The sequence below is a fragment of the Atractosteus spatula genome, chromosome 14 (genome assembly GCF_055471065.1).
Source record: "Atractosteus spatula isolate fAtrSpa1 chromosome 14, fAtrSpa1.hap1, whole genome shotgun sequence".
Classification (NCBI taxonomy): domain Eukaryota; kingdom Metazoa; phylum Chordata; class Actinopteri; order Semionotiformes; family Lepisosteidae; genus Atractosteus; species Atractosteus spatula.
Window position 1 is genome coordinate 5939866 of NC_142719.1, and position 9857 is coordinate 5949722.

The 9857-nt window shown below is 39.7% G+C and overlaps 1 protein-coding gene across 1 annotated transcript; it reads left to right on the forward strand.

The window, feature by feature from the left end:
• The first annotated feature begins 4613 nt into the window (after positions 1–4613).
• yrdc (yrdC N(6)-threonylcarbamoyltransferase domain containing) lies at positions 4614–9815 on the forward strand. Its single transcript, XM_088932485.1, has 6 exons — positions 4614–4893; positions 5618–5813; positions 6285–6399; positions 7036–7155; positions 7740–7882; positions 8751–9815. The coding sequence occupies exons 1-6, from the start codon at positions 4716–4718 to the stop codon at positions 8818–8820; spliced, it is 822 nt and encodes a 273-aa protein (XP_088788611.1). The 5' UTR covers positions 4614–4715; the 3' UTR covers positions 8821–9815.
• Positions 9816–9857: the final 42 nt, after the last annotated feature.

Here is a 9857-nt window from a genome sequence, read left to right on the forward strand (position 1 = left end):
CATTTTTGCTAGTGCATGTCCGATTCTGTATAATATTAAGCAAGATGTAGTCCACAGATAATGAACACTGTATCATATAAACAATTCATACTTACAGTAAGGCTGATTTTGTGTGAATGTAGGTTTGGACAATATTACGGATGCATTTCTTTTAATAGTGACACTGCATTTAAAAGTTTAAGATGTTTAGGACTTTGTAATGATAATGTGTAAATTACACCTTTATGAAGACTATCCTTGCACTCTTTAGTTTGACAATGTATTATTCTGGAAAATATTTTCATTTATCTTACCTTGATTGGCACTTTGAACTGAATGAAAGTAAACTCAGATTAAGCTTAGATTTGGGGGAAGATTTAAACTTTATCTTCATTTGCCCTTCTGATCTTGATATTTACATATCCTTGACATTTCTCCATAGCCTTGGGAATATTTAGACATTTTCATAAGACATGGGATCATTTTAGCCAGTTTATAAGGAGGAAACAAGCAAACAAAAGATGTGTGGAAAATGAAATTCTGTTCTAAGAATTGTTTGAGTGTGTCTGAACCTTTTGATAGTTTTGTTTATGCATTTGTGGGACTGGTAAACTCTCCTGAGGAGATTTGTTTTCTATTTTTTGTCCTTAAATTCACACATTTTCAAATGTCTTTCAAGTATTTATTGCAAGCCACAAAGTCAACACAATTATACAAAATCTACTGTATAGTCTTCATATTTAATTCTGTGAAACTAATGTTTTCAAACCACCATTATTGTTCAGACATTGAGCTCAGTTTAAGATTAGAATAGATATTTAACACTGGTCATCTTGACGTATTCTCTAAAACTGCTGATGGCTAAAGATCATTTGGTTCAAATTGTTGCACATCCCTAATAAGTGGTAATTTGAAAGGGTTTTGCTTATTAATTTCTTAAATAGTTTTCAGCTTTGGAATAAAAAAGGCATGGTGGGTGGCAGTATGTTCACTTCGTTGCTAATGTACAGGATGTGTTCTGATATTTTGAGTATGTCCTCTTCAGGCGTGAAAATAAAATACTTCCAACGGAAGAGAATGTCTCCAAAACCCAAAGAGTGAAGAAAAAAAAAACATGTAGAGGATTTGTATTTTTAAAGAATGTATAATGTGAAATTGTTTGCTTACATGCTTGTTTTGTATAAAGTAATATTGTATTATGATTTAAATTTAACATTTTTGGAACTGAAAGCAATATAATACTAATTAAATCCTATCTGACTTACCTACCTGTGCATTCATGTTTAATTTAATTGGAGAATTTGTCTTCAGGCAAATCTTTTCAAGAAGCAAACAAGCTGGAGAGCAGTAGCCTTGATAACCCACTGTACAGTCTTCAAACTGATATAAATGAGCTAGAAAACCCAGTGTGTGGCCTTCAAACACACATTCCCCTTCATGACTGCAGCAGAGCAGCCCTCTCCTTTAATACTTTAGTGTGGGTTTTAGGGGGATCTGCCGTGCTATTTTTATATTTTGGGGTTAGAATGGTCATTGTTGAGTGTGTTTCAAACAAAGTGTACACAGTAACATATCCAATTTTTTATGTAGATTGGAGGTTTTACATTAACAATTTCCAGGTAAACGCAGCACCATAGTGCCGTCATTGTCTGCGATTCAGAACGAGGCAACGAAACTTCCAGAGAGGTGAAGCAGCCTTATTACATTGTAAACAAGCTGGCTTGGAATACATCTCTTTTAATCCAATAGAAATATTGCTCTCGACATCTAAGATGCTTTTGCCAACAAACTCTACTCACTTGTTAATTCTGCACACAGAGCACGCTGGATAATTTTCTTTGGTGAAATGTCTGCTGAACAGCCTGTACTTATTCGCTTTTACTTCGCGTTACGCGAGTCAGTCATTACAGTAACTAGGGAGCAGGAAGGGCCACTTCACATCACAATTCTCATGAACCCTGACCAATACGGTGACTACTTTTACAGTTAACGATTTTATTAACAATTCGGAATTCGTAAAATTTTGCAATACCATCAAATTTATTTTGGTACTGAAACTGGGAAATCAGGACTTCTACTCAAAATTCAAAAGTCTCCTCTTGCCAAGCAAGGCAGTAGCTTATTTGTTAATCAAACGGACAGGGCAGGAGGACTGCTGCATCCCCACTGCATGGTCATTATAAGTTTAAGTTTGTCATTATACACAGGTATATGGTATAATGAAATGCTATTTAGCTAGCTCTCAGATGGTAAGCAGTACAACTGTATAAGAAAAAAAAGACAACGGGCAATGTACAAAACAACCTCAGATGTGCAAAATCATATAGCAACAGAATGAAATAAAGGACAGAAAATTAAGGGGAGTGAACTTCTTGACATGAGATAGAGGTAGATTTCAATGTGTGTTTGAGTTTTGATAAAGAGAGAAGGCACTGTGAGGGTTCAGATCATAGGTGAGAGAGGCTGGGAGTTTAACAGTTTGATAGTGTGGGGGTAAAAACTGTCTCTGAATCTGTTAGTCCAGGCCCAAATGCTCCGATACCGTTTTCCAGATGGTAGAGGGTCAAACAGTCTGTAGCTGGGGTGTGTGGGGTCTTTGATGATGCTTAGAGCTTTCCTCAAACGTCTGTCATAAATGTCCTGGATAGATGGGAGAGCAACCCCAGTGATGGACTGGGCAGTTTTCACCACCCGCTGTAGGGCTTTGGGGTCAGCAATACTGCAGTTGCCATACCACACTATGATGTAATCTGTCAGTGTGCTTTCTGTAGTGCATCTGTAAAAGTTAGTGAGGACCTGGGGGTGTATCTTAGCCTTCTTCAACCGTCTTAGGAAGTACAGGCGCTGTTGCACTTTCATAGGTGGCGTTGAGAGACCATATGAGATCCTCAGTGATATGGACACCAAGGAATTTGAAGTTACTGACCCTTTCCACTTCAGTCCCATTGCTGTGAATAGGGGCATGACCATGTTGCAGTTCTCTGAAATCAAACGATCAGCTCCTTGGTTTTGCTGATGTTGAGGGTGAGGTTGTTGTCTTCACACCATGTTGTAAGGAGATTGACCTCCTCCCTGTAGGCCCTCTCATCATTGTCTGTGATCGGACCTACAACTGTGGTGTCATCTGAAACTGGATGATGGAGTTGGTGTTATGTTTGGCCTTACGGTTGTGGGTGTAGAGAGAGTAGAGCAATGGACTAAGCACACACCCCTGGGGGACACCAGAGTTAGTGTGCAGGGGGTATGGATTCCAAGCCTGACAGCCTGAGGTCTGCCTGTTGTTTGGTCCATGTTGTTCCTGTGCAAAACAACTTCATGCAGCTTTCATAACCCAAATTTGATCAGAAGTCCTCAGCCTTTAGCAAACAAAAGGTCTAACATTCAATTTTAACAGGACAAAAAATATATACCTAGAGCCATACGCGTTCTTACTTTTAATTTTGCAAATAAAAGTCAGTTATTCCCGACTTCCAAAGCCGTTTCAGTGTCAACATGTTCATGAATGAGAACGCTCTTGTATTATCCTGCGCTCGTCTTTAAGCTGTTGAAACGTCATCTCTCAGTGGCTTAGAACCTCCAGCAATTTTTTCTAGTTCCTTTTTCTGAAAGAAGAAAGAAAACGTTAAGCGTCCCCTTCGCCGACGGGAAGGGTTTGCGTGAGGAAGGGACGGAGGCCGAACAAACCTCCAAAATGCCCTGGAGACTCCGCAGGTCTTCCACGAGGTCCTGACACACGTCCGTCAGCGCTTTCAGCTCCACCAGCCTACCATTCAAGTCATCAAGGCACGGATCCTGAAGGAAAAAACAGGCATCCAGAGGGGACCGTTCTGGCGTCGCCTCTCTTCGGCCGGGAACTGGGCGTTCGTTTCGGAAATTTCTCTGGAAAGGTTACTGACCTGCAGCCACGAAGGGTCGCGTCTCTCGTTTCCACACAGGTCACTCTCCGCGTTTTCCTCGCCTGGAGAGAGAAAAAAAAAAGGGTGCGGGTAACTACATTTTCTAAAGTAAATGTTACAGTGTTTGCATCTTGCGTGACAGTATATTCAATAGACGGTACCTGTTGCCATCGTGTGAGCTTGTCGGGGTTCAGACTTCCTCTTCGTTAGTCTCCTTTTTAACAGGTGATTCGTTTTAATGAGCAACTAGTGGAACCAATAATGTCCGTTGATTCTGGACAAACAACAGTCCACATCTCAACAAAAATGTAGTAATAATACAGAAAGGGTAGACATTTCTATACTTTCTGTATTAACAGAAAGGACAATAATGTGTTTAATTCGGCACTATCTTATGACAACGTTCCGAACGAGACTTGAACACAATCATAATTGCCTCCCGTTACTACCAGTTCAAATTAAAATAAATGAAAAAAGGTACCCAACGCATGTACAAGAGTTGGGGTCCTGAAGGCCGTAAGATCTTCGATATGCTCATTGAAGTCCACATCAATTAAAACTTGTATGACCTAAGCATGTTAACTCAGCTGTTAACCAGGGTTCCGTGCCAAAGCAAGGTATGCATAATTTATTAAAGTACTCCTAAGGTTATGCAAAAGTGATCGACGAGCTCTGCCTCCTGTCTCTTTAATTTAAATTAACAGGGTGCTGTTTTAGAAGGCGTGACCCGGAAATAGCTTTCACATGGTTACATCAGATTGGCGGTGCTGCTGCTGCTAGTACTCTGCTGCCCAGACCATGCTTTGACTGGGGGAAAAGCGAAGTTTGTGGGGGGTTTTCATGCAGGTTGTAGTGCGGTTTGCTCATAATATCAAAGCCTCGATACGTTCCTGCGCGTTTGCTGCGAGGTCGCTGGTAAAACCAGCGGCGATGTGTAAGGAGCTGAAGGGTAAAGTGCTGAAGCTGGAGCCGCCGGCGAGAAACGGGCCCATGAGCTGCCAGGGCGATCTTCAGCAAGGTAACCTGGAAATGTCAGCATCCGTTTACCGTGGTCTTTATTCTTTTCCATTTTTGAGAGTGCCATTCATGTCACCGATCGTTAAAAAAAACTAGACAGTAACAGCGGCAAGATCAATTCGTATTTATTGATTTGAACTTAATGTATTTATCGTATTATAATTGTATTTGGCACTTCTTTTGTACTTGTCATGTCAGGTGATCTCTAGACTAATCTTTGAGTTTAATGAGCAGTGTATTGTAATATTGCGGTCATTCATAGTTTTATTTTGCGTGGGGGAGTTGGAAATAAATTTCATCTCCGTCGGCGTGGCGTCTATATCTGTATTTAGCCATAATGTGGGTTAAACATTTTGTTCATATCCATAGCTCTATTCTTTTAAACAGTTGAGCATTGTCGGGTTTGTTATTTTATTTGTCCCAAACATAAAATCGCTAAGAAAAGTCATACAATCCTCAGCCACAACCTCCCCTCGCAAAGAACTCTGGTACATGTAGTTCTAAATTGAATGTTCGTTCGCCGATGAACTACAGCTTCCTCCATACTTTATCCAGTAAACGCTTTTACATTTTCAGGAGTTTGTGCATCACTAAATTCAGACATTTCACACACCCTTATCAGAAGGCGAAAGCCGATTTAAAGTACTTGCATTGTCTTCTCTTCTATTATTGCATTTGACAATTCACAGTATAAAACCTATTCTAAATATGTGTTTTTATTTTAGACTGGAAAAAAATTCTGGACACCACAGTTCATGTTCTACAGGCAGGACAAGTCGTGGCTGTGCCAACAGACACAATATACGGGTTAGCCTGTCTAGCCCAGAATTCAGACGCCATTAAAAGGGTTTATGACATCAAAGGACGAAATGGCGAGAAACCTCTTGCCATATGCGTGGGAGAAATAGAAGATATTTATAAGTAAGTTTCACAGGTGTAATGAAAAACTTAAACTTGAAAACAAAATATCGGTGCTGTATAATATTACCTGTAAAAAAAACAATTTAGTAGGATTTTACTTGTTATTGAGTGTTTTGATTTAAATGTATGTCTTTGCCTGCTTATATTCCACCCTGAACTGTCTGTCAGTACTGGGTCATGTTTAATAACAAGTGAGTGAGGGTGGCTGTTGTATTCGCCATGGAAACGGAGGATAGGGGTTTTAATTATAGGGGTTATATCACATAGACAGTAAGGGTGCAGATTGCTGCTGCTGATGGAGATGTGAATGGAGCAGGAAAGGTTATGCAGTGTGATAATTAGCACTGTTAGTTATTTGTGCTGTTTCAGAGGAAATATGGACGCACTCTCGTCATCCTAATAGAGCTAATGTGAGCTCAGTGATGCATTTAACTTGTTCGTGGACAAGTAACCTATATGTTGGATTTTTAGGTACTGTAAGGTGTCAGTTCCTGGCCAGTTACTTAGAGACCTTCTGCCAGGTCCTGTGACATTGGTACTGGAGCGCTCTGGGGAACTGAACATGGACCTCAATCCATTCACTCCGGTAAGATGCACACAGTGTGGAGACTTTGCAGATGCCCGTGCTGAAAGAGAAGTAGGATTGCCATGGTAATTTTTAAATCATGTCATTTTAGCAGTAGAGTTTATTGTAATTGGGATATTTTTTGCTGCAGTAGTCTTGATTACGATAACTGTAACCTTTCTGTTAGAGATGGCCTTTTTATAAAATTTTCCTTTAACTAAATTTCCAGTTCATAGCCGATATTTAAAGGAGATTAAAAGTTAAGGCGTCCGCTGTTTCTCAAGGAACACGCCTCTTGTCGTTCTCCAGTGAAATTGACCCTGCATTCGGGAGCTTTTCTCCACCTGTTTCTCTCTGTAACACCAGTATTCTATCTGTAAAAGGAGGCAGCTTCGAAGGAAGGGCTGGTTTTTCGTTCTCTGTTCCTCAATAAATATTTTCCCTCAAGAATGAGGCCCACTCCACAATAAGCCCCTTACCTACAACGTGGGAACAGTTTTCCACCTGATCTACCAAAATCAAACGGCAACTCTTGAATCCAAATCTACAGCAAAAAAGGCTTGAGTCACAGCTACCTCCCTGGAGCTGTTGTGGCTGCAGTTGTTGGTTTGGAAGTATATTGTTTGTTCTTTTACTCTGCTTATTTTCCTTTTGCAGTTGGTGGGCGTGAGGATTCCCAACCATGCCTTCATGAGGAAGCTGGCCCAGCTGTGCAGGGAGCCTCTCGCTCTCACCAGTGCAAATGTCAGCACGCAGACCAGTACTCTCGTAGTGGATGTAAGTGCAGGAAGATTTCAGGCGGTGTTTTTAGTTGATGTAACCGTATGGTGTCCGTCAAGGTGATTTCTCTAGCTTGTGTTCCAAAATGCCTGAAGCAAATTAATTCTTGTCTACTGGATTGGTGGTAAAGAGCACTGCGTGTTTATTTGACTGAATTTCGAAAGCAAATGTGAACTCTGTTATCCAAAGCAATGCAGCTGATGCACATTCCCGTTATTATGACTGTGCACACATGAGAAAAAAGGCAGTCTCTTTTTAATTGCAGGCTAGCCCAGCCTGTACCAGGGATGTCTCGTGCCCTGATGAGCACTAACCATGGATTGCCTAATGGGTTTTTTTTTTCTTCAGGTAATTAGGTCTAGCTGTGATGCTAACCCTAGTTTATATAACCAGTTCGCTGTGTCAAAAAGTAGTTGTTCTTACTCTTGTGAACATTACCACACTAATACCCTTACATACCGCATTTTAAGGTATATTTACGCCTTATATTAAACACTTGACTCATTTTCTGACCATTAATCTCCTTTTTATTTTGCTTGTTTTGCAAGTGCTACAGCGGTCATGTGTTATTCTCTTTGAAGGAGTTTTGTGAGCTGTGGCCGTGGTTAGCCCTTGTCGTGGATGGTGGGCCGATAGGTGACACGATGAGTCCAGAGTGTCGTTTGGGATCAACAGTGATCAACCTGTCTTCTCCAGGACAATACAGCATCATTAGGCCTGGCTGGTATGTAGTATCCCAGTAATACACTAACATGTTAAATATACCTTATACAGTATTTGGTGTATTTTAGTCCATTTGGAGTGTGATTCCTACTCTTCACACAACTCTAACATAATGCTAAATATCCATTTACTTCAACTGGTGTTGTACATATAGTATTATCAAGGTTTCAGCAATATTAAATCTTTTGTTTCTACCCACAATTTCATCTGAGTCATCATTTTCAACGGCATCAATATGTTGACATTTTTGGACTGATTTAGTATCTGGATATTATATGTTAAGTGTGGGTTATGTAAGTTTATCTACAGAAAGCTAAACATGTTCTTTGGCCCAGTTAGTGCAGGTTTGGGTCTTGGTCATGTCACTGGTTTTCCAGTTACAAGTTTGGTGTATTGCACATCTGGCAAGGTTGAATTGGTATTTGGACACCAAGGGTCTCTGATGTGCAACATTGTATTGTTCAGTTGCCTTTCTTTCAGTCCTTTTTTTATAATTGAAAAAAACAATTGCTTGTTTTTATTCTGAGAAGGGCTCACTTTTATTACTGCAGCTATCCCCTGCAGTATCGAGGCTGATGCACTGCAGCTAAAAAATAACCTTTTCTGCTGCAAGGTTTTAAATAGGAGCTATAATTCTTCTCAAGGACTAAATGTTGGAAGCACTTCTTTTAAGTCAGGCAAAATGCTTTTTAACTGATGTATATTGCATAAGTATTGGCATGGGATGGGCTTTATCCTTTTGATGTTAATTGAGCCTCAGTAGGATAGTTCAGAAAAATAGAGCTCTTTAAATAAAAGAGAAAAAAATAGAGATCTGTTAAAATCTTTTTTTATTCACTACCTTCTTTTGTCTTCCAATTTTTTTACAGTGCACTTAAACCTACTGTTGAAATTCTAGAGAAAAAATACAGACTGTTGCTCAAACCTGCACATCAGTAAATATACCGGATCCACTTGGCTTTCTGTGAAATGCAGAAATGACTTTTGCTAAGGTGTGTGCAGACTCTGGATCTCTTTTGGTCCAAACCTGTTGACACGGACAAGCTGGGATACTCTACTGCGAAGACTGACTTCTGGCAAGAAGACATTTCATGTGATTTTATCCGATGAATGGCATTAATCCATGTCAAAACTTAATCAGAAGAAATGTCCTCAAGATGTCCTCAAGATACTTACAAAATGTCCTCAAGATACAGCAAAATGTGATGTTTTGTGTAGCACAGACAAAATGTTTGTCCTTTCTTTTGTCTAAATTTGTTTTTCCGTGGTCGTTTAAGGTATAAAAAAAAAGTTTATGGAGCAGACCTAAGGATACAAGCTCTCTGATGCAAAGCTGAGTGAATACATGAATCCTAAGCAGTCGTAGATTTTTTTTTCCGTTCAGTTTTCAACACTGAGCCAAGGTTGCGTGCAGTATTTGAAAGGATTCTCATGCTGCTTCCTAAATGCAGCCTGCTTTTTTTTTAAATTCTGCTGTTGTACTTAGTGGTGCATGGCATAATTCCAGATAAGACCAGCAGTCAATCTCTGAGCTACAAAAAACAGCTTGTTTGTGCCAGAATCTAAGCAACAAATAGATTAAATCCCCTAAAATACAAGTTCTTAAGATGAAAGAGCTTCACAAACACTTACAGTTCTCCTGGGAACTGGTAGTCTCAACCATATTGCTTTTTCATTATCCACTAGTTAAGCCTGTCATTAATATTTTACCGCCAAGGTGTTTTTAATTCAGTGTGCCTCCTTTCACCTTTGTAACAATGAATTTGGTTTAGAACTCCTTTTTGATTATTTTCTCTCCCAGATGTTGTGGTTGTCCCTCCAGTTTTTAAACGTGTAAGTCGCCAAGCCGGGTTACTGATAGGAATTCTGTCTTTTGATAGCATTTAAAGATTTTTTTTTATTTTGTGTTTTCCATATTAAAAGAATGACCTCTTTGTGCTGTAGATCATTTCAAAACCAACAGAACTTTAAGATAT

Excerpts from the sequence above, each read along its gene's own strand:
- yrdc (XM_088932485.1), top strand. The coding sequence starts at position 4,716 with ATGCAGGTTGTAGTGCGGTTTGCTCATAATATCAAAGCCTCGATACGT. Across the intron at positions 5,814-6,284 it reads GAAATAGAAGATATTTATAA|GTACTGTAAGGTGTCAGTTC; the intron begins GTAAGTTTCACA and ends TTGGATTTTTAG. Across the intron at positions 7,883-8,750 it reads AGCATCATTAGGCCTGGCTG|TGCACTTAAACCTACTGTTG; the intron begins GTATGTAGTATC and ends ATTTTTTTACAG.